Source organism: Schizosaccharomyces pombe, assembly GCF_000002945.2.
Source record: "Schizosaccharomyces pombe strain 972h- genome assembly, chromosome: II".
Lineage (NCBI taxonomy): Eukaryota > Fungi > Ascomycota > Schizosaccharomycetes > Schizosaccharomycetales > Schizosaccharomycetaceae > Schizosaccharomyces > Schizosaccharomyces pombe.
The window spans coordinates 2,636,627-2,659,527 of record NC_003423.3 but is presented as its reverse complement, the minus strand read 5'-3'; the positions used below and the strand labels follow the sequence as shown (position 1 = coordinate 2,659,527).

At 35.6% G+C, this 22,901-nt stretch overlaps 7 protein-coding genes and 11 long non-coding RNA genes across 18 annotated transcripts, besides 1 other annotated feature; 7 read left to right on the top strand and 11 right to left on the bottom strand.

Moving 5' to 3' along the window:
- Positions 1-70: 70 nt before the first annotated feature.
- fab1 (1-phosphatidylinositol-3-phosphate 5-kinase Fab1) lies at positions 71-7,948 on the top strand. Its single transcript, NM_001022005.4, has one exon. It carries the CDS (start codon positions 185-187, stop codon positions 5,981-5,983), a length of 5,799 nt encoding a protein of 1,932 aa, NP_596090.2. The 5' UTR covers positions 71-184; the 3' UTR covers positions 5,984-7,948.
- Positions 133-7,934, bottom strand: prp17 (Prp19 complex WD repeat protein Prp17). The gene is made up of 5 exons (NM_001355781.2): positions 7,772-7,934; positions 6,966-7,730; positions 6,311-6,926; positions 6,220-6,267; positions 133-6,180 (listed from the first exon to the last, which is right to left on the bottom strand). The coding sequence occupies exons 1-5, from the start codon at positions 7,880-7,882 to the stop codon at positions 6,044-6,046; spliced, it is 1,677 nt and encodes a 558-aa protein (NP_001342709.1). The 5' UTR covers positions 7,883-7,934; the 3' UTR covers positions 133-6,043.
- A 602-nt stretch (positions 7,949-8,550) lies between the features above and the next one.
- nbs1 (Mre11 complex BRCT domain subunit Nbs1) lies at positions 8,551-10,951 on the top strand. Its single transcript, NM_001022003.3, has 7 exons — positions 8,551-8,650; positions 8,710-8,763; positions 8,802-8,890; positions 8,995-9,143; positions 9,183-9,262; positions 9,305-10,473; positions 10,520-10,951. The coding sequence occupies exons 1-7, from the start codon at positions 8,614-8,616 to the stop codon at positions 10,781-10,783; spliced, it is 1,842 nt and encodes a 613-aa protein (NP_001018823.1). The 5' UTR covers positions 8,551-8,613; the 3' UTR covers positions 10,784-10,951.
- SPOM_SPNCRNA.5762 lies at positions 8,760-9,292 on the bottom strand. Its single transcript, NR_195113.1, has one exon. It is a non-coding gene; the product is annotated as a non-coding RNA (long non-coding RNA).
- SPOM_SPNCRNA.5761 lies at positions 9,437-9,703 on the bottom strand. Its single transcript, NR_195112.1, has one exon. It is a non-coding gene; the product is annotated as a non-coding RNA (long non-coding RNA).
- SPOM_SPNCRNA.5760 lies at positions 10,058-10,463 on the bottom strand. The gene has a single exon (NR_195111.1). It is a non-coding gene; the product is annotated as a non-coding RNA (long non-coding RNA).
- A 112-nt stretch (positions 10,952-11,063) lies between the features above and the next one.
- Positions 11,064-11,859, top strand: sus1 (SAGA complex deubiquitinating submodule subunit, TREX complex subunit Sus1; the record flags this gene model as incomplete). Its single annotated transcript, NM_001022002.3, has 2 exons — positions 11,064-11,143; positions 11,212-11,859. The coding sequence occupies 2 exons, from the start codon at positions 11,064-11,066 to the stop codon at positions 11,456-11,458; spliced, it is 327 nt and encodes a 108-aa protein (NP_001018822.1). The 3' UTR covers positions 11,459-11,859.
- On the bottom strand, positions 11,242-11,710 carry SPOM_SPNCRNA.5759. Its single transcript, NR_195110.1, has one exon. It is a non-coding gene; the product is annotated as a non-coding RNA (long non-coding RNA).
- Positions 11,860-12,390: 531 nt separating the features above from the next.
- Positions 12,391-13,518, bottom strand: SPOM_SPNCRNA.5758. Its single transcript, NR_195109.1, has one exon. It is a non-coding gene; the product is annotated as a non-coding RNA (long non-coding RNA).
- On the top strand, positions 12,891-14,802 carry ofd1 (2-oxoglutarate and Fe(2+) dioxygenase domain-containing protein 1). Its single transcript, NM_001022001.3, has one exon. It carries the CDS (start codon positions 12,935-12,937, stop codon positions 14,480-14,482), a length of 1,548 nt encoding a protein of 515 aa, NP_596087.1. The 5' UTR covers positions 12,891-12,934; the 3' UTR covers positions 14,483-14,802.
- Positions 13,940-14,455, bottom strand: SPOM_SPNCRNA.5757. The gene has a single exon (NR_195108.1). It is a non-coding gene; the product is annotated as a non-coding RNA (long non-coding RNA).
- On the bottom strand, positions 14,631-17,607 carry prp1 (U4/U6 x U5 tri-snRNP complex subunit Prp1). Its single transcript, NM_001022000.3, has one exon. The coding sequence runs from the start codon at positions 17,536-17,538 to the stop codon at positions 14,818-14,820; it is 2,721 nt and encodes a 906-aa protein (NP_596086.1). The 5' UTR covers positions 17,539-17,607; the 3' UTR covers positions 14,631-14,817.
- On the top strand, positions 16,273-17,777 carry SPOM_SPNCRNA.1539. Its single transcript, NR_150427.1, has one exon. It is a non-coding gene; the product is annotated as a non-coding RNA (long non-coding RNA).
- On the bottom strand, positions 17,745-18,656 carry SPOM_SPNCRNA.403. The gene has a single exon (NR_150800.1). It is a non-coding gene; the product is annotated as a non-coding RNA (long non-coding RNA).
- SPOM_SPNCRNA.5756 lies at positions 17,809-18,606 on the top strand. Its single transcript, NR_195107.1, has one exon. It is a non-coding gene; the product is annotated as a non-coding RNA (long non-coding RNA).
- A 282-nt stretch (positions 18,657-18,938) lies between the features above and the next one.
- On the bottom strand, positions 18,939-19,225 carry SPOM_SPNCRNA.5755. Its single transcript, NR_195106.1, has one exon. It is a non-coding gene; the product is annotated as a non-coding RNA (long non-coding RNA).
- A 130-nt stretch (positions 19,226-19,355) lies between these two features.
- On the bottom strand, positions 19,356-22,352 carry SPOM_SPNCRNA.1538. The gene has a single exon (NR_150426.1). It is a non-coding gene; the product is annotated as a non-coding RNA (long non-coding RNA).
- Positions 19,499-22,199, top strand: ubp14 (ubiquitin hydrolase Ubp14). Its single transcript, NM_001021999.3, has 2 exons — positions 19,499-19,614; positions 19,684-22,199. The coding sequence occupies exons 1-2, from the start codon at positions 19,519-19,521 to the stop codon at positions 21,913-21,915; spliced, it is 2,328 nt and encodes a 775-aa protein (NP_596085.1). The 5' UTR covers positions 19,499-19,518; the 3' UTR covers positions 21,916-22,199.
- Positions 22,353-22,370: 18 nt separating the features above from the next.
- Positions 22,371-22,714: an LONG TERMINAL REPEAT.
- Between the last annotated feature and the right edge of the window lie 187 nt (positions 22,715-22,901).

Sequence of the window (22,901 nt, the reverse complement as noted above, 5' to 3'; positions counted from 1 at the left end):
TTCGGCGAATCTCGTTAATATACACTATTCTATCAACACCAAAACCTAAAGTATTTATTATCAAACAGCTGCGTTTAACGTACATGCTTTTCGATATAACAATCATGACAATTCATAGAACTTAATTAATAGAACCAATAATTTCCGGAGATAATTTTAATCTTCGGTTTGCATTTCTGTTCAAATGTCAGAAGTCGAAACGCCTACCGCAGCCTCGCCCACTTTTCCTGTTGAAACCTCTCACCGTTTAGATACTTTGCATACATCAAGCACAGAGCAAATCATTAAAGATTCCGAGAATGTTGTCCACACTACGTTGAAATTGCCGACTAGTACGTTGTCGCGCGAATTTTGGATGAAAGATGAAAGAACAAACAACTGTTCATTATGTGAGACGGAATTTACTTTATTTCGAAGGAAACATCATTGTAGAATATGTGGGAAAATTATCTGCAAATATTGCTTAAAAGAAGCTCCTGGATTTATCTTTCGTCTCCAAGGATCGATCAAAGTGTGTCGTCCATGTGCTTCAATTTTAGTTAATAATTATTCTCGAAGCCAGCTATTCAATCATTCATTAAACGAATCCAAAAATAGAGATCTTACGGAGCAACATCCGTTTGTTACACTGGACGAACTTAATTCGAATGATCAAGTACTATCATCATTTGGAGATTTAAGTAGCACATTTGAGATGCCTAATAATATTCATCCTCCTGAAGTTGCTCCAATGATAGCTATTCCCTCTAGTCGCTCGAATTATGATTCTCCTGGTTGGGCTCACCATTCCATCTTTCTTGACTGGAGCAAAAGGAATTTAGATTCGAATGTTATAAATGTTGAAGATTCCGAAAGTGGTAAATATAATGCTTTAACCATTACAAATAGTTACGATGCTGGTCCTAGCTCTGTTTCCACAGATTATCGTCCCGTCAATTTTGGAAAAGTACCTTCATACTCAAAGTTAAGAAAGAATAAAGCGTTTTCCTCAGCGAAAGTCTCTGATATGTACTTGTCGGCTGATGAAAGAAACCGGCTCGAGGATTTTAGCAAAGGCGACAGAGGCCTTTCATTTGTTAACCTTTCTCCAAATATAAAAGCAACGTCTTACGATCGATTGAGCACAGTAATAAATGAACCCTTTATTTCAAGAAGTTCTTCCTTGACTGATGAACGGGGTTTGGCCGATTCGGGCAATTCCTATCATCATTTCTCCGACTCCGACGATGAATCACTATTCAATGATGGATTGGGCCTTTCTTTTCATGCCAATAGTGCAATTATTAAGCAACGCCAGCAAAATGTTGCATCAATTCAGCGTTACGGTAATGAAAGTTACTTATCAAATTTTTTAAAAGCTTTTCTTCCGAAAACGGTTTGCGACTATCTTTTTCCTTCTTCTACTATTCCCGATGGACTTCCCGCTTTAATTGAAAACTTCAATGCGCGAGTTGATAAGGTGAATCATCCCGGTGGAACAGAAGAGCCTCTTCCTTACCAGGGAAAGTCGCGTGCTTCTTCTGTAGTTACCTCTTCCAAAAGCACATGTATTTTACCACCTTGGATTCTCTTCTCTGATTCATTTAATCAGCTTGTATGTACTTTTCTGGGAAAATTACTCTTTCAAATGCTAAATGATGAGGGTGTGGATTCGCCTATGCAATGGGTACTTTGTCTCCCAAAAATTCTTTTAAAAATGGCTTTGGATCTAGGTCCTGATATTCGCTCTGGTGATGATATTGATGTCCGCAGCTATGTAAAAATAAAAAAGATTCCCGGGGGAAGCATTCAAGATTGTTTTCTTGTTAATGGTGTTTTGTTCTCAAAAAAAGCTTCGTCCAAATCTATGGACCGCTCGCTTCGTCGGCCTCGTATAGCTCTTTTAACTTTCAGTTTAGACTACGCTTGTGACGAACAGAGAATTTTATCCTTGGATTTAATCATCTCTCAGCAAGAAGAGTATATTATAAATCTTGTCAATAGAATCTGCATGCTTAAACCGAATCTAGTTTTTGCTCAGGGTCAAATCCCCAGTATTGCCTTGAAGTACTTTGAAGAACATGGCGTTATAGCCTTTCATGGACTTAAAGAATCAGTTTTATATGACATAGCTAGATGTTGTCGTGCAGACATAATATCGTCAATAGATAAATTGTCGCTTTGTCCTCGTCTTGGTACTTGCGGCAGGTTTCAACTCAGAACGTATGTTGTCGATGAAAACAAAGGGTTGAGGAAAACGTTTGCTATACTTGATCGCTGCTCGGAACGTTTAGGCTGCACCATAGTTCTAAGAGGAGCTGATTATAATCAGTTGAGCAAGGTCAAGAAGATTGTCGAACTTGTTGTTTTGATTGCATATCATATCAAACTTGAATGTGCCTTGTTAAGAGACAAATTTGTGAATATGCCGGAGCTTTTTGAAACAACCTATCAAAGTTTGTCTAGGAAATCGTTGCCTTCGTTTGCCTCTACTGCAGCTGATAAAGAGAAAAGCCAAAATCATGAAAAAAAATCTCTGAACAGTGATAATCAAAGTTTGCGACCTTTGGAAAATGAAAATCAAAGTGTTTCTAGCACCCAAGGTAGCAACAGCCCGCTTGAGTTGATCAATAACTTACCAGCCTCAGATGACTATTCTTCTATTACCAAGGCTTTGAAAACCAGATTTTTAACGTTTTCACCCTTTTTATCAAAGCCTCTTCCACGTTTATTAAACCAAGTTAATTATTACCAGTTTATTCGTAACAAATTACTGAAAGATGTGAAGTTACATCCATACTCACCAACTGGCTCATTCGTAATGAAGCAGTCCGAAAATGACAATGTAGAAGAAAGTTACGAAGAGTCCTATAAATTCTTTTGTATTGATGAACGTTATCATTTTTTAGAAAAGCAGTGGACACTTTATTACTCTCATTCAAAACTCATGTTTTCTCCATTTTCTTCTCAAAGGATTATTTTGTTATATTCCATTATTAACAAGGAAACTTCTGTTCCTTGTATTGGCCCTGAACGTTGTCTATTAGAATTTTATCGAGAAACTGATTGCACTCTTGGTCAGTACATAGAGGACTCATGCTTGAATACCAATGTAAGTTGTGGAGGTGAGTATTGTAAAACGAATGATATGCTGTGGCATTACAGGAGTTATGTTCATGGAAATAGTCGGATCAGCGTTTTTTTGGAATCTTTTTCGTGCCCTGTCCCTGGTTTGGAAGAAAAGATAATTATGTGGAGTTACTGCAAATTCTGTAAAAAGAATACACACATTACTGTTATGTCTGAAGAAACATGGAAATATTCGTTTGGAAAATATCTTGAATTCATGTTCTATAATTCTCAAATAAGGGATCGCTTCGAATTCTGTGACCACAGTGTTATGGCACAACATGTTCATTATTTCGGTTATTGCAACATGGCTTTACGATTTCAAAGAGACCTAATAGAGATTTTTGAACTCTTCGTTCCATCGGTCACTTTACGAAATAATCCATCATATATTAAAGAGCTGAAAGAAAAGGAGTATAAACGTTTAAAAGGTGTCATTGAAAAATGCTTGTCTTCTGTTGCTTCAAGGATAAACCAAATAAAGTGCGATTGGGTTACTGATCCTGAGAAATTTGAGTCTTGTACATCTGAAATTTCAAAATTTCGCACTTTACTTTCAAGTGACTATACTGAATTGTATTCTGAATTTGATTCAATTTATCTTAATTCCTCAACTTCTGATTATTTATCACTAAACTCAATCCTGCGCGTCCTCCAGGGTAAAATGGTAAAATGGGAACAGCGCTTTCTTGACTATCAACGGCTGTATCTTCCATCTTACAAAGAGTTAAGTAAAATAGCAGCCGCTCAAATTAAGAAAGTGTTTCTGGAACGTCCATTAAGCCAAACCCCTTTAGATTTGCCAGAGACACTTGAGAATACTCAAATTGATATATATCCCTCCTTTAAAACTGAATCCACTGATGATCAACTCGAGAAAGTTACCCAAACTAATGTTGCTTCAAACAAGCGTGTTGCTCCGTATGCAGATAGTATGGCAAATGTTGGTTCTCCAGAATCTGATTGCTTTTCAGTAGCAACATCTTCCGATATTCCTAAAGCCAACATCGATTTTACCAATGATATTTCTACTCAGAACACTTTTCCAGCTTCTCCGGTCTCAAATTCAGGTTTCAGTAGACAAACGTATCCAAATATAAGCCAAAGACAAGGCGTTAATATGCTTTCTCATAAGCGGAAAAGTGCTAGTACCAGTGACAGGCGATTTGTCAATGCATCTTCAACAAGTGGGATGAACATGCCTATTTCTTCTTCAATATCTGCAAAAATTTCCAGTATACAGAATTCTACAAAATACTCACCCAGGAAGCCCATTCCAGCAAAAGATGTGCGGGTTAGCTCTTTAGTGCGTAGATTTGAAGAGCTAAGTTTACAATTACAAGAAAAGCAAAAACGAGATGAAGAATTAATAAAGGCTCGACGCAAGCGGGCTCTTCCTGTAGTCCCATCTAAGCCGGTAGTAGAAGTATTTAATGACCTTAATGAAGCATTTGATGATGAAAATTCCGAAGATGAGAATGGCATTAATGACACAAAAGAAAATCGCGCTACCGAAAGCAATTTTTCTGGAGTTGATTCTATGAGCAAGGAGCGAGAAAATGTTTCTTCGAATGAAGACAATTCACCTGAAGCGTTTGAAGATATTTTTGGAATTCTTTTCAAAAATGAATCTGGCCTCGAAGAACAGCAAAACCTTGAACCTTCTAGTCAAATGGATAAAGAGGGATCAAAGTTGCCAACTTCTGGTCCTTTGGCTGACAAAACTTCAGTTTACAGGATTTTATCTGCATTTTGGAATGAATGGAACTCCCTCAATCCTCCACCTTTTGAATTTCCTCTACAACCTACAGAGCATATGTTTTCCGACTCAAATGTGATCATAAGGGAAGACGAACCTAGCTCCTTGATAAGTTTTACTCTTAGCTCTCCTGACTATTTATCAAAAATGGTAGAAATTGAAGATAGCATGGACGAAGCTTTAACCAATCAAGGCTTACAAGGCTCGACGCAATTCAAAATTGAAAACTTAATGCTCAAACCAACGGGGACGCATTTGAAATACCAGTTTGAAGAAGGATCAGCAAGACTATCCTGTAAGGTCTTTTTCGCGGAACAATTTAGTGCTTTGCGAAGAGCTTGTGGCTGTGAGGAGACGTTTGTGACATCTCTAGCGAGATGTTCTCTTTGGGAATCTAGCGGTGGAAAATCTGGATCAGCATTTTTAAAAACTTTCGATAAGAAATACATTCTCAAAGTTCTGTCAAGGTTGGAAAGTGACTCCTTGCTTAATTTTGCTCCAGCTTATTTTGATTACATATCTAAAGTTTTCTTTCACGAGTTGCCAACTGCATTGACTAAAATCTTTGGATTTTACCGCGTAGACATTCGAAATCCTACTACTGGTACAATCTGTAAGACTGATATAATGATTATGGAAAATGTATTTTATGATGAATGTCCGTCTAGAATATTTGATCTTAAAGGTTCCATGAGGAATCGACATGTAGAATCTACAGGGAAGGTAGATGAAGTATTGCTTGATGAAAATTTGGTTGAACTTATTTACGAATCTCCAATATTTGTTAGTGAACAACTAAAAAGTCTTTTGCATTCTTGCCTTTGGAATGATACATTGTTCCTCTCAAAACTCAATATCATGGATTACTCTTTAATTGTTGGTATTGATTATACAAAAAAAGAACTTTATGTTGGAATAATTGATTTCATACGAACATACACTTGGGACAAAAAACTTGAAAGTTGGGTAAAGGAGAAAGGCTTAGTTGGTAGAGGTCCTGAACCAACAATTGTTACTCCAAAGCAATACAAAAATAGATTCCGAAAGGCTATGGATTGCTATATTTTAGCATCTCAGGATTTTGAGACTGGGGAAGGTTTTAAGTTTTGCGAATAGAAGAAACGTTAGTTTAATGTATATATTTCGCTGTTTGGTCAAGAAATATGAACAATCTTTTTAATCCCAGTATTTGATAGACCCATCAACTATAGATGATGTAGCTACCTTGCTTGTTTCTTGAGGGTGGAACGCCATGCTTTGTACGGGTCCACTATGAGCCGGGAGTTTAGCCATTAGCTTACAGGTTTTCCAATCTAAAAATGTTAGGTGTTTTTCCAATTCCAAGCACTTACCCCAGAAACAGGCATTTCCGCTCGAATCTCCGCTAAAAACAAATCTCCCTAAAACTAGTTAGAAATTCGTAATAAAAAATGAACGCCATACCATCAGGTGAAAATCCAACTTCTAGGCTATAACCTGAACAACTGTATCCCTTAAAGACCTTCTTTTTGTTTTGTCTATATTTCTCGTATGCCGAATATACGTAAATGCAGTTATCTAGAGATTGACATGCTATCGACTTTCCATTTGGCCGTAAGGCAACCCGAGGCATTGAATGCATTGCAATGTCAGCCACAAATTTTATAGGAACTGGAGTTCCGTATTCCCAAAATCGCATTGAAGAGTCATCAGATGTGGTAACGAAGCGCTTTCCGTTTTCAAGGAATGTTATGGAATTGATTCCGCCGAGATGATGATCGTATGCTTGAACAATATCAGGACTTCTGATATCAAATTGAAGGATCCTTTTGTCAGCTGTTCCTGCTAAAAACTCGTTGGGTTTATCAGGATCTACTTGGAATTTGACGCAGTTTGTTAATCTATCTGAATTAAAGCAGTTCAAACATTTCCCTAATTCGGTATCCCAGAGTTTAATTGTTTTATCAAAACTAGTACTTAAGAATGATCGTCCATCTTGGCTAAATGATAAATCGCGGATAGGACGAGCGTGTCCTTGGAATGTACGAAGCAAAGAACGGTCATGGTAAACTTCCCAAATCTAAATATTAGTTTATCATCTTTTTGCTTACAAACATACCTTTATCTGATTATCCATTGAGCCAGAAAGAAGTAAATGGCCACTAATCGGAAAAAACCTAAGGCAGGAAATACCTTTCGTATGACCTTTCCAAGTGAATATATGCTTCTTTGGAATGTAACAAGTTTGTTCACCAGGCTCTTCCGATAAATTTATTCCGACGTCATTCGGGACATGCATATAGCTTCTATTTTGATAATCAAATAATCTATCTTTATGAAGTATAGTCTCTTCTTTAGAGCGATGAGTTTCAACTTCTGGAGTAGCTAATTGTTCCTTCAATAATTCATTTTGACCCAGGTTATTAGATTCCGTATCCTTTTCACTTTTGACATCCAGGGATTCAACCTCTTCATATTCACTGTACTCCAAAGGTGAAGAGGATTGTTCAGAACCGTATCCGGCCCATGGCCCCTTATAAGCACCATCCCCTTCAAGGATAGATGGATCGCCAGGATCCTCTCTACGTTCTTTTATTTTCTGGGACTTCCTTTTTAAATCTGTAGAAGTAGTAGCTTCGTTATCATCAAAATTTCGTTTTCCATAAATAGCATGTGTATTAGCATAATATTCTTGATTAAATACAAAATTTGGAACATATTCCCTCTCAGCATAACCGGTAATACTGTTCTTTATAGAATCCTGTTCTTTAGTGACAAATGGATTTGCAGGCCCTAAAGCAGGCTGCACCATTTCATTAACCGGGACATTACGCGCTAATTCTCTAGAGTTTCCTCCCTTTGAAACAATTAAATCATCCTTTACCTAAAATGATTAGCATGTTATAAAAAACATTTGATAAATACGTTATCAACCACAGCTGGCGCTAAATTTTCAGTATGCAGAAGAGGTTGGATGTTAGGCGATTGGGAATTCTCCTGTTCTTCTGAATCACTAGAATAGTTTGCAACCAACATAGAAATTGCAAACGGCGAATATGAAACCAGCAAATTCGTATGGTAATGGTTTAAGGAAGATTAAGCTGTAGGGAGGTTTAGCGAGGATGAGAGATTCCTGGCTAATATCAATTAGCGAAAATGAAACACTACAGCTAACTCATACTTCTGCTTATTAGGATAGGTAATAGATAATTCATTGATTAAAAAATAAAGGAATGTAGTAAAAACTAGAAATAAAGTTAGTTATTTAAAGAGGCATGGACTTTTTTAAACTGTAAAAGAAGTTATCCAGTAGTGCATATACACGACGTATGATAAATAGTATTTAATTGAAGTTTGTTTGCTCACATAAGCTCATGACTTTAAAAATTTCATTTTGGTACGATAGTTTACCCCTTTAGTAAATTCATTTTCTAGTGTACTCACAGTATTTTTTGTGTTTGCAAGGCTAGGACAGAGAACCTGTGTAAGTCTAATTTTTTGAAATTATAAATTTTTTAAGAGTTTTTGTTGATTAAACTTTTTCTTGAAGAAAGCTTTGAAAAGCAAGCTTTGTCAATTCAAATTCAAGAATTGGTTTAGTAGATTTAGCTTCTAATTTAACGAAGGGCTTTTGGACATCATAAAGGGTTACTTTGTTACTTTCAATTGTACTAAAATTAAAAGCGACGCACCTATGCATCCTCAGTTGTGAAAACAGCATTCTGGTTTCTGAATTTTTTCAATAAAAAGAATTTTATGTTGAAAAAATGTGGATAATTGAGGCTGAGGGTGACATTCTAAAAGGTATCTCTTACTAGCTATATCAATTTCATTATGGCCGTATTGTACGTACTAAACAGCAGGAAAATCACGGATACTATTTCCAGGAACTTATATTGTAGGTCGAAATGTATCTGGTAAGTTTCTTATTTTTGTTAATTTTCTAATATTGCAGACGATTCGTCCCACATTCAAGTGATTTCTAAATCAATTAGTAAACGCCATGCTCGTTTTACGATTTTGACCCCAAGTGAGAAAGACTACGTACGTATCCAATTAAATGGAAATATTGAGCTTTTCATTTTTCATTTCTATTATATGTTTATCTTTCTTATATTTTAAATCAATGCCAGCTAATATGTGCACAGTTTACCGGTGGCCCATGCGAGTTTGAAGTAAAGGACCTCGATACGAAGTTTGGAACCAAGGTTAATGAAAAAGTTGTTGGTCAAAATGGTGATTCTTACAAAGAAAAAGATCTTAAAATACAACTGGGTAAATGTCCATTCACGATAAAGTAAGTTTTATCGACTATATATGATTTACTAACTTTAAGTGCATACTGGAGAAGTATGTGTATACAATTCGATAACCCTGAAATGTTATCCCAGTGGGCTTCAAATTTAAACCTCTTAGGTACTTCGGTCTTTTTTTTTTTCACTTCTTATCAACTTTCAGGTATACCGACTGGACTACGCGATAGCGATGCTACTACCCACTTTGTTATGAACAGACAAGCTGGGTCCAGTATAACTGTTGGAACTATGTATGCTTTTCTTAAAAAAACTGTAATTATAGATGATAGCTATCTTCAGTACCTATCAACTGTTAAAGAATCCGTAATTGAAGACGCCAGCCTAATGCCAGATGCGCTTGAATGTTTTAAAAATATCATAAAGAACAACGATCAATTCCCGTCATCTCCTGAAGACTGCATAAATTCATTAGAAGGATTCAGTTGCGCCATGTTAAATACGTCGAGTGAGTCCCACCACTTATTGGAGTTATTGGGTTTGAGGATATCGACCTTTATGAGTCTTGGGGATATAGACAAGGAATTGATTTCAAAAACGGATTTCGTTGTATTAAACAACGCAGTATATGACTCTGAGAAGATTTCTTTCCCAGAAGGTATCTTTTGTTTAACTATTGAGCAGCTATGGAAGATAATCATTGAAAGGAATTCAAGGGAACTAATCTCAAAAGAAATTGAGAGGTTAAAGTATGCTACTGCTTCTAATTCAACCCCCCAAAAAATTATTCAACCCCAACGCCATATCCAAAAGAACATCGTTGATGATTTATTTTCTGTAAAAAAGCCATTGCCTTGTTCGCCAAAAAGCAAGCGAGTAAAAACGCTAGAAAACCTTTCAATTATGGATTTCGTACAACCTAAACAAATGTTTGGAAAAGAACCTGAGGGTTATTTAAGCAATCAATCAAACAATGGTTCAGCTCAAAATAAAAAATCGGGTGATAATAGTGAAAAAACTAAAAACAGTTTAAAATCCAGTTCAAAAAAATCGGCAAACACAGGCAGTGGTCAGGGGAAGACCAAGGTTGAGTATGTTTCCTATAATTCAGTGGATAAAGGAAATTCTTCTCCGTTCAAACCATTAGAACTTAATGTTGTCGGTGAGAAAAAGGCCAATGCGGAGGTAGATAGTTTACCTTCAGAGAATGTCCAAGAATCTGAAGATGATAAAGCATTTGAGGAAAATCGTCGTTTACGAAACCTTGGATCTGTCGAATATATTCGAATTATGTCATCCGAGAAATCGAATGCTAACAGTAGGCATACTTCAAAATATTATTCGGGCCGTAAAAATTTTAAAAAATTTCAAAAGGTATGTGGTATAATAAAGAAAATTTCGACTAATCTTTTTCATACAGAAAGCTTCACAAAAAGCACCTTTACAAGCTTTTCTCTCTTTATCTGAGCATAAGAAAACAGAAGTGTTTGACCAAGATGATACAGATTTAGAGCCTGTACCAAGACTCATGTCAAAAGTAGAAAGTATTCCTGCCGGAGCATCGTCTGACAAAAGCGGCAAATCATCAATTTCTAAAAAATCGAGTAATTCATTTAAAGAACTATCTCCTAAAACCAATAATGACGAAGACGATGAATTTAATGATCTCAAGTTTCACTTTTAATAAAGCTATTATTTCCAAAGAATTTTTGTAGTTTATTAACTGTCAAAAAATGCATTACTGATAGTCAGTTTTTTTGTTTATAGTAAAAAATAGAGAAGCTACACTTTTAATAATATTGTACTATTATTGACTACTTACCTGAGATATCGTATTCAGAATGAAATCCAAATATTTTATTTTTCAACTCCTAAATTAAAAAATGATTTAATTATAAAGGTTACTTTTCAATGCTGGTTTAAATATTTCGTTTGCATCTGCAATGGTATATTTCTGCGTAGCAATGTACGACCTCATATTTTCAACAAAGATGACCACTGAGAAAATTGTTGAGCAGCTATATGAAACTGGAGATTATGAAAGGTATAAAAGATAGGCTTTCTTTTTTAAAAAAAAAATTTTATAACTAAACAACAATTTAAAAAATGTAGGCTAGCAAATGAATTAGAATACAAACTTGAATCCTGCGGTTGGACAACTCAATTACGTGACTACACTCGGGGAATTGTGAATTCCGATTCTAAAATTGATTTTCAAAAGCTATATGAGAGCGCCTTGCAGTCTGCAACTGAAAGTATTCCCGATTCGGTTAAAATGGACTTGCTCAAAGACATTAAGACCTGCGTTCTAAAGTTGGCCAATCCTCCTGAGTCAGCAAATGGAGGGAATAAAATGTAACACAAAAATAAAAAATTATTGTTTTTCTAGTTTTTTGGTGTCGAAGTGATGCACCATGCATGAGGGTACTCTTTGGTTACATTGGATCATTTGAGACTGAAACAGTGAGAGGAAAAAATAATAAGGATATTACTAACAACGATTCTATAATAAAAGGTACACAATTAAAAATTGTTGGATTCATTATGTTATGATACGGTTTCGTTCCTCATTCTATATATTTGCAAATATGCTCTTATTAGCAAGTCGAAGAATTAATAGCAATTTTCAAAATCTTGGAAGAAGAGCATTTGCACATAATTATAATTTTTAAAATTTTCTACAATATTTGATAGTGCATCATTTCGCTTTGTACAAATGTAAACAAGTTTTCATGCAGATATTAACAATTGAAGGGCCGTACAGCTTTAAATCTTTGTTATGGGATAACTGATTATAAAATATGACCAAGATATAAAAGCCATCGAGTAATCTCAGGAAATCACAATAGTTCATGAAGTATAGTATAAGTTATCCATAAAGTTGCGCGTAACGATCAGTAGCATATTATTTAAAAAAAAAAAAAAAAAAAAGGAAAAAATAGTTAAATGGATAGTTAATAATCGTACTTCTCTAATTTACTTTCTTTTCTTTTTTTACTATTTAATCAAACACTGGGATTTCTTATTGTTATTGATTTCGGCCCCCACTTGGGACAATTTTCCTTGTAAGTTATAGACTGCTTGAATTGCGTTTTGACCTTTATAATAACCCCACTTAGGGTTTATTAATATCTTGACTACTATACAACTAATAACTATAACCTTATATGGGGGTCAATAACCCAATTTGTTCAGGCAAAGTATTTAATGCAATATTTGGCCATAGACATAAGTTTTGAAATAGAAGTATAGAAACAAATTGTTCCCTTTATTGAATATTAATTTTTAAAAAGAAATGAGATTAATTTCCGAAACCTGAAATGCGAGTTGTGGTAATAAAACTAGCTACGGTTTTTTTAAGGAATAAAAAAATAGTACTTTAAATCACAAACATCTTGAATAATTCATTTATTTGATTCAAAAGCATCAAAAGAAAGTTATCTAACTAATCAGAAAATGGAAAAGAAAACAGATTACTGTTTAAGATTCAAACTCTTTTAGCCTTATTTTGGGACTATACTGTTCTTTAAGCTCGAAGCGTTACTATCCAAATATATAGCAATAGGCAGAATTACGGATAGCACGTTGTTTTAAGCAAGCGAAGAATTAACCTGCGTTCCCTATCATTAAACAAATTCACAGTTACCGAAGTCACTCCGTAATAGGAGGTCTAAGAAAGTCTTACGATAATTCAAGAATGTTACCTATGGTGAGACCCGAGTCCATAAAAATGGGTGGGATGCTTTTCATTGCTACTATTGGGAGTTTGCCAACCACTAAAATTTTTACCTAATTGCACATTATATTCAGGTGAAATCTCAAATATAAAAACGGGATGGGGGATACTCAACAACCAACAGTGCTGGATAGATTTGCGCCTCATGCATTAGATACCAGTGAGGCAGAAAGACTTTCACGGGAATATCACAAAAATGGACCGTATAATCATGTTGTGATTCGTCCTCTGATCAATGATACACTTCTTCGAAATGTTCGTAAGGAACTTATGGAAAACATACATTTTACAGAGAAAGTAACTGATATTTACCGTGTTTGGCAAACTGGTGATCTAGCAAACTTGGATGGATTAGACAAGAAAGAGCAAAACATGCTTAAGTATTTGCGTCAAGTTCGTGATGCTCTTTACTCTGAGGAATTTCGCTCTCACGTTCAAAAGATTACCGGCTGTGGCCCTTTATCGGCTAGCAAAAAAGATTTGTCTGTTAATGTTTACTCAAAAGGATGCCATTTGATGAATCATGACGATGTTATTGGTACCAGGTGCATTTCCTATATCTTATACTTGGTAGAACCTGACGAAGGTTGGAAACCCGAATATGGAGGTGCACTCCGGTTGTTTCCTACATTACAACCATCCTTTCCTGCTGCTGATTTTTGTCACTCCATTCCTCCTCAATGGAATCAACTCTCTTTCTTCCGAGTTAAGCCCGGACATTCATTCCATGATGTTGAAGAAGTTTATGTAGATAAACCTCGAATGGCTATTTCCGGCTGGTTTCATTACCCTCAGCCTGGCGAACCTGGTTATGACGCTAATTACTGCGACAATACCGTTTCTACTTTGCAGTCTTTAACAATGAAACAAATGGACTTAGAACTTCCCCGGTTTTCATACTACCCAGTTGTTAAGCCAGAACCTTTATCCAAACAGGATACTGATATTTTAAGCAATTATATTAATCCACTTTACCTGACACCTGATGGCATTGAAAAACTATCAAAACGCTTTTTTCAAGATTCTGTTATTGTTTTAGTAGAGTTTTTAAATCAGGAATTTGCAAACACTCTCCTTAAGCGAATCATCGATGCTGAAAGGCAGCCCACTCCTATGCATTCTTCCGAAGTGTCATTCCCTTGGAAAACTGCCATTCCTCCTCATAAGCACAGGTACCTATATTTAGATCATGAAGAGTTTGGCCCTGATATTATTTTGCCCATGGATTTGCAGCGCCTTCCTGCGTTTCAGCGTTGGATCCAACTTGTCAGTGGCTTACCCCTTCGTTCCTTTCATCAAGTTGGTCGACGATTCCGCCCTGGTTCCGATTTTACGCTTGCTACTACGAATGACACAGCTTTACTAGAAGCTACTCTTTGCTTATCTCCGGGGACAGGCATTGCGAATACTGACAATGGTGCATATGATATTTATATGATTGGCGATGAAGATCCTGATGTAGATGCTGCTGTGTATAGGGGTGATCAGCAAGATGACAGTATTTTGCTTTCTTTGCCAGCCGCTTGGAATGTTTTTTCTTTGGTTTATAGAGATGAAGGTGTCCTTCAATTTGTCAAATATGTGTCGCGTCAAGCCGAATCTAGTCGCTGGGATATATATTCACAATGGAATCCCGTTGCTGAGTAAAGGCAACATATACTTAAAAGGGGTTACTTAATTTTTTTTTCTCTAATTTTTTGTCTTATTTTTGAAAGTTTTTCCCTTGTGTTTTTTAAAACCCACTTTCGTGTTGATAGTGTGTATTACATAAAAAGTTTTGGTTTACACTTTTACTGCTTTCTTAACTGGTATTCTTGTTGATTTAAAGTAAGTGTTCAATCGAACCTGTTTAAAAATCGTTCTTTTTTATTAAAAAGTCCGTAAATTTACAAATATCTAAAGTAAATTCGAATACCAATTTAAACATTAATTTTAAGATAAATAATAGATCCAATATGTTACAGTCATCATTTTTGTCGTAATCATAACACATTTATGGCAAGATGTAATAGTTCCTGCGGAGTTTTCCGAGAATTTTTGATATCTTTAGTAATACTGGGCCAAAAATAACCATGATGAGGATCAGCGGTTTCAAAACTTGTAAGCACTTCTTTCTGTTGGTCTTCGTTCCCAGCCTCTAAGCTATACTTATAAAACCAACACCACACATCTCCGTTATCTTGGTCAGCCTTAACAGCTTTTAAAAACCAACTACGCGCCTTATCTGCTTTTTTTTCCAGCCACAGCATCCTGGCGATGGTGCAAAGTAAATGTGCATTGCCTTCACATTTCCTTAAAGCATCTGTAGCACGAGTTTTACGCTGTGCGCGAGGTTCAAGCCATATAGCCTCCGTCCACAGCAAACCCGAAGATGGGCATTCCTGCAAGGCCTTAGCAAGGGCTGCACGAACTTGTGAAATATTCCCCGCCCGGAGTTCCATTTTTATAAGTTCAAGCCATAAAAATTCATTCTTAGGATTTTTAACCTTAGCCCTATCAAACACAACTCTCGCGCGTATAACGGACTGCTTTTCTTCAAGTTTGGCTAGCAAAAGCCACAAAGGTATGGAATAAGGACAAACTTTTGTGCCAGCCAAGTATGCGTCTCGAGCAAGCTCAATCTGCTCTTTATCTTCAAAAATTTGACCCTTCATCATGTACAACTTATCATAATGGGGATAAATTTTCAGTGCATTTTCCAAAAGTTGTAACGCCCGATCTTTTTCGTCCAAAATTCGTTCAAGCGAAATGGATTTAGTCCATATTCGTTCAGTTCCCGATTCGATACGAGCACGGGCAAGTAGCTTTCTGGCACGTTCATTTTCATTGTTCACAAATTCAATTCTGACAGCAGCAAGCCATATCTCTTCGCTATTAGAATTATATTCAAAAGCTCTCCCAAGAATATTCCGAGCACCAGCAATATCATTAACGTTTTTTCGCTCTTTAGCATAAAGCAACCATAAAATTTCGGCTTTAGGACATGATTCTACAGCTTTTTCTAAAATAGAACAAACACTTTCTGTTGTACCATACAGCTTTTCAAGTTCAACAGCTCTCAGCCAAAGTTTCTCACTTTTTGGATAGACTCTTAAAGAAAAAGCAAAAACAGCACGCGCACAATCTATACATTTACGAGCTATAAAAGATTGAGCATCATCTAACCAGGTGTCGAATTGATCTTCTTCATCCAATCCAACACCGAGGCACGTATTAATTATAGCTTGTGCAGTAATCACTGCCCCTTCAGTTTCGCATTTTTCAGCCTCGGAAAGCCACTGATCGCGTTGTAACATACCACCAGTAGCCTGTAACTCACTTACACCACGAGCCATTATTTTTTCCACCCGTGATACATTACCTTGCTGTTCTTCCAAACGAGCAGCAGCAATCCAAACCTCATGGGAAGTACGGATGGTTTGTCTGGCTTTATTGAGCACCTTTTTAGCATTCTCATAAGTTTCAAGTCGAGCAAGAGCTAACCATAAATCAATGGACATGGGTATTAATTCAACGGCACGAGCTAATAGTATCCTTGCATTATCCACTTCTTCTTCTAAATTTACAGCTTCTTTCCATAAGCTTACAGAAGTCGGGTTAAATTCTAAAGCTTTTTTTATAATCCTTTTTTTGTGCTGAGCTTGATTTTCAAGTTTTTCGGCTTCAAGCCATAACGTCACTGACTTTGGTAATTTTTTAACGGCATTTGCAATAATAACTTTTGCTTCTGCAGCCGGGTGTAGTCGTATTGCTTCTAGCCAAACATCCTCAGAGCGAGAACAATTTTCGCAACCTTTTAAAATTAAAGATTGTGCTTGAGATAATTTATTCGCGACCTCTTCAAGCCGCGCAGCAGCTACCCAGCCAGAGGCGTGCTTTGGATTCGTTTCAATAACACTTTGCAACAATTTTCTAGCTTTTCTTATATCACCCAGGTCATTGGCATTTTTTGGAACCATACTATTCAGACTAGTTAAATACCCCTTCGGATCTATAGTCGATGGTGAAGTCAAATTCGACGAAGCTTGTGCTAACTTGATACCTAAAACTTTGTCACGAGCAGCTCCAATTTCAACAAAATTTGTTTTTGTCCCATTCATATCTGGAGTTTCTGTTCCTGCTTGAGTATCCACTGCAAAATTAGAGATAGCTTGATTTTCATTGCGAGCACTTGCAAGAACAAAATCACTTGTTGCATAAAATCTTTCACGTCTCGGCTGTTTAGTCCTTTTTTTACGAGTTAGATCGCCGGGTTCTGGGATATTATTCCAGTCTTCATCTGTCAAAGTGGATAACCCACGTTTTAAGTCCGCAAATTGTGAAGAAACCTTGGGGTTTTCTTTTTCATATTTTTCTTTCTGTAGCTGTTCTTGTTTTTCACGTTGGGATTTTCTTCTTTTACTTAAATGTTCCTCTACAGATTGATATATTTTATCAGCTTCTTCGTCCTCATGATCATATGGAGCAGTAGCAAACAGCGCTACTTCATTGTCAGGATCCTGATAACGAGGATCGATATCTTCTTCTTCCTCTATTTCTGATTTCCTTTGTTCAATTGCAGCCTTTATAGATTCTTGGGATGGCAATTCTTGAGCAGGCCCAAGATCTGAACGCGTTGTAAATCCTGTTGCACCACGTCCTAAACCTGCTACATAGTTAGGAGGTGGCTGCATATTCAGAAAATCTGGATAAAAGTTTGCCATTCTAATTATCTGCAATTAAATGCAATAAGCCGAGCCTTTCGGCTTTATAAATATCTGGTAGTGGCTTTCAAATTTTAAAAGTAGGCAATACGAAGAAGAGAAATTAACTCCTAGCAGCTTTACTACAACAAAGTTAAAAAGAGCCATTAGGTAAAAGTAAATTTAGAAAAACTTAAGATAGAATATTTCTTAAACAAAATAAATTTCCTACTGTATGTAATGATTTTACAATCAAACGATATATAAATAAGCATTGTGATTGACTTGTTATACACTGAACCGCTAACACACGAGTATTTATGATTTAGCATTTGATAGCCAAATAAATTTATTAGATTTTTTGCAACAATTTTGAAAAAATGCATGAACAGTGTTTTCTTCCTTTCTTTTATTTTCCTACTTTTCTTTGAAGATGAATTTACACTTTGTAAATCAATGTCGTGTAAAGTATGCAGAACGGTTGAAATTACGAAAAATATTGTTCATCACAAGCTTTGTGAGTATTGGAATTAAACAAATCTTAATTGAATCCGAGTGATAACTGGACAGACGTTGCAGCAATATTTTTGCATGGCCACTACGTTTGTCTTTTAATGTCTCGGTATATTATACTGGTGTTTCAAATCAATGCTCATCGTATCTAGTATGAGTGTACCTGGACACATCAGTCAAATTTATTTTCGCTTGTAAATTGTCTTATTCTTTATCATAATGCCAAACCATTGTATTTAGAATTTTATTTGCAAAGTAATTTACCAAAACATATTTAACATCTTAAATAGACATGCTTGAGCTACGTTGATTAAGTGTTTTGATTATAACTGCAGGTTGTGCAAGGCTAATGTAATATCTTTTAGAAGTATATTCGTTGGATTGATAAGTTCTAAGAAATTTATACTGACTCCAGCCATAAGATGCAAGCAAGTCAGTTTCACAAAAAAGAATAAAAGATTCAGATATGTTAGATTAGAATCATCTGCAAAACACTGATATCAAAATATGATAATAATCGGCAATATATATGGCTCGTTTCATTTTTAACTTAGCTTTTCCAGGTTAATTTTGGGTATTAAAATTGTTCTATTTTATTCCATTTATAAATATAGGCATGAATTATGTATGTAGTGTGTAAATAAATTTGGTTTAAAGAAAATACGGCAGCTAATCTAGCTGTATCTTTTTCTCTTTTTTTTTTTTTTTTTTTAATATTATAAATTTCAGGAGTACCTGTGTAAATGATAATGATATATTCAGAATGATATTTTAATAAATACAGCGTATATTAACCATCTGTTTACAACTTGAGTGAGTATAGTAGAATCTGATGTGTGGATTTTCACTTATCATAAAAAAAATTCAAGAAATATTAATTAACTATTGTTATTTTAAGACTGTGTAAATAAGCTGTTTCTACAAATCTCCTGCTTGATAACATTATATATGCCAATGTTATTTACGCTGTCCACTGTTGCGTTAATACATGGATACAGCAATGAGTATTCTATTCGAATATTCAATATAAAAATGCAAGCTTACAGGAAATGATACAAATGTTGTTTTAATAAGCAATATCTAATCAGCAGTATAGGTAGACTCGACAGCATACATCTGCACTCGGAAGTCTAAATATGGTAATAGTTCATGCACAGTATTCTTGGTTTTTAATTTATTTACACAATAAAAAGAATAACCCCAGGATGTTCAATTATTGGACCTCTGGAGTTCTACAAACAAGGAAAATTGAGTTATAATGATATTACTCGTTGCAGTACTGTAACGTACTGCAATTTAGTTTATAATTAAACGAATTAATAAGAGTTTGGTATGCAGGATTAGGAGTATTAATTAAGCCCTCTGTAAAACATGATGGTATTTTAGTTGTAGCGATACGTTAATCAACAAGATGCACGTATATTATTAACTAATGTTAATATTCTGCCTACCTCATGTCCATCCATCCATAAACACCTATAGCAACCCATGTCGTGTCCGCACCTCACAGAGACAAACGTTGTAATCCCAGATAATTCTCAGGTAATATATCGTGAAGAATGCGTCCGTTGCTTTAATTCGCAGGTATGTTTTTTAAATAGCTTGTTTTAAAACATGTACTCAGAGGAGTTCAAATTCGTTAACAAACGTTAGGATGAAGAAGGTGGAATTGATTTATGCTTAACCTGTTTTCAATCTGGATGTGGGGAAACTGGGTTAAAACACTCACTTGTCCATTTTGAACAAACTTTGCACCCAATTGTGGTCACCATTGCCAGGCAACCTAAGCAAAAAATTAATGATGAGCCTCCCCAAAAAATTACGAAACTTGAGATCAGAGAAGATAGTGATGAAGATTTATATGATTATTTTTATGTCCCTAAGTGTTTGGTCTGTAATATAATATTAGATATACAGGATCCCTTACTTTCGTTATCATTAGAGGCAATGAAAAATGCTACCAAGGCATCAAACAAAAGTCAATTAACTGCATGGGAAAATGAATTAACTACTTGTGATCATATAATAAATTTACCAGAAAATGAAACTTACGTCACAAATTTGGACAATGCTACATGTTCAAAATGTGATCTTGCAGAAAATCTATGGATGTGTTTAACATGTGGCGCATTAAGCTGTGGAAGAAAACAGTACGGAGGAGGTGGTGGGAATGGGCACGCCCTTTCTCATTATGATGATACAGGACATCCGCTTGCAGTTAAACTCAAAAGCATTTCACCTGATGGTCAGGCTGATATATATTGTTATAGTTGCGATGAGGAAAGAATTGACCCAAATATAAAGACACATATGCTAAATTTCGGCATCGATATCGCCAAGTTGAACAAAACTGAAAAATCTTTGGCTGAACTACAATTAGAGCAAAATTTAAATTGGGATTTTGGTGCCTCCGAAGAGGATGACGCTTCAAAAAGATTGTTTGGACCAGGATTAACTGGTCTTAAAAATCTTGGTAATAGCTGTTATCTGGCCTCAACTATGCAGTCGTTGTTTTCTATTAAGGAATTTGCTATTCACGAATTAAACCTTTTCAACACTTATAATTCTGTTTGTCAAACCCCCACTACAGATTTGCAATGTCAACTTGGTAAACTAGCTGATGGTTTAGTAAGTGGGAAATTTTCTAAACCTAGCAAAATTGGTTTACTCAATAATCCTTCTTCATCGATTCTTCCTTACCAAGATGGTTTGAGGCCTTTTATGTTCAAAGATGTTGTGGGACAAGGGCATTCTGAATTTGGAACTTCTCAACAGCAAGATGCTTATGAGTTTTTATTGTATTTGCTGGGGAAAATACGGAAATCTAGTATTGCGAAAACTGACATTACTAAGATTTTTGACTTTGAAACGGAGCAAAAATTATCTTGTCTTTCCTGTAAACGCGTTCGCTATTCTTCTTTCTCTTCTCAGGGATTGACTTTGACAGTTCCGCGTGTTAAAATTGGTGAAATTGAGGGTGAGCAAATTTATGAAGAAGTCTCAATAGACCAATGTTTAGATGCAACTATACAACCAGACCAAATGGAGTATACTTGTGAAGCTTGTAAAAGTAAACTAGGAGCTACAACTACTACTGCCATGAAGTCGTTCCCGAAAGTCTTGATCCTACAAGCCAACCGGTTTGATTTACAGGGATATCAAGTTAAGAAATTAAGCATCCCTATAATAGTTAATGAAGACGGAATTTATAATTTCGATCGCTTAATGGCTAAGGACCACCCAAATGACGAAGATTATCTTCCTGAAAAGACAGAGACCATTGAATGGAACCAAAGTGCTATTGAACAGCTTCAAGCTATGGGATTTCCTTTAGTCAGATGCCAACGAGCATTACTCGCTACTGGAAATTCTGATACTGAAACTGCCATGAACTGGCTATTTGAACATATGGAGGACCCTGAAATTGACAAACCTATTGAAGTTTCTGAATTACTGCCCAAAGCAGACTCAAGTGTTTCAGAAGAAAATGTTCAATCATTATGTGAATTCGGCTTTACTGTTGCACAAGCACGAAAAGGATTGCTTGAATCTAACAATAATATTGAGCGCGCAGTTGATTGGATTTTAAATCATCCGGATGAAAGTTTTGAAGAACCACCACTTGAAGGATCAGATTCTTCAATAAAAAATGAAAATATGGGTAGTTGGGAATCGACAAACGTTCCAGTCAACTACAATTTAAAGGCCATAATAAGCCATAAGGGCTCAAGTGCGCATGCCGGTCATTATGTAGCATTTATACGCAAAGAGATAGATGGAAAGCAGCAATGGGTTTTGTTTAATGATGAAAAGGTGCTTCAAGTTGCCTCCTTGGAAGAAGCAAAAACTACCGGATATGTCTATCTTTTTGAAAGGCTAGATTGACATTAATTTATATCATTTTTTTTTTTTTAATAGCAATCATCGGAGCGTCTTATTGAATTTTGGGTTGAGCAGAATTTGGTAGCATACAACAACTAAATTTTTTTAACATTACATTATCAAAGAGACCCGGATTTAAGTCTTTCTTTACAAAATAGACCAACCATTCAGTTTGGCTTTAAAAACTCCTTTGACGCAAAAGTCGTTTTACAGTCATCACTCCCCGAATATTTGAAATAAATAAAAAATATCCTTAATAGCATTTTGAGTTACCTTCTGTGAACGAATTTCGTATTTTAAATTTTGAAAGAGTAGTTTTGATTGTAAGTATCCACGCACCATTCCAATTAAATGCTATATCGTCTCCACGGTCAAGAGTTTCAAAATATGTAAATTTGACCCTAAATACATAAGAGAGCTGACATTCATTTTATTTGAAAATATATCTGAAACCCAATTGTAAGCTACGCAGTTTGGTATCTGATTTAAGGATACGTAGAACTGCGGTGAGTTTTCCTTGTGATCTATTATATTACAATACACAGGTTGTATAAGTAGCAACTGAGTATAGGTATTGTATTAACTGGGTTATAATGTTACCTATCACTAATATAGCTCATAACTGAACTGAGGAACGAGGTTCAGCAGTAGCTCTATTTATAGTATTCAGATAATATTGATCTTAATAGATTATCATTAAGATCAATCTCCATATCGTATCATACATGGTACGATATATAATTAGAACATGTGACATATAGTGATACGCAACGTAGTGTAGTATTGCTGACACCAATGTAATTATAGCATATTTGCAATATTCAATATATTCTGTAATAACGCAGGTGTAAATTGGACTTGCCCTAAATAATTTCTAATTTAACGAAATTTAAAGCACAGTGATAAACAGTTCACGGCTTCAACATGTAATGACATCTATAATTTACTACACTACTTACTGTGTATACCCAGCAGTATATAGTAACTGT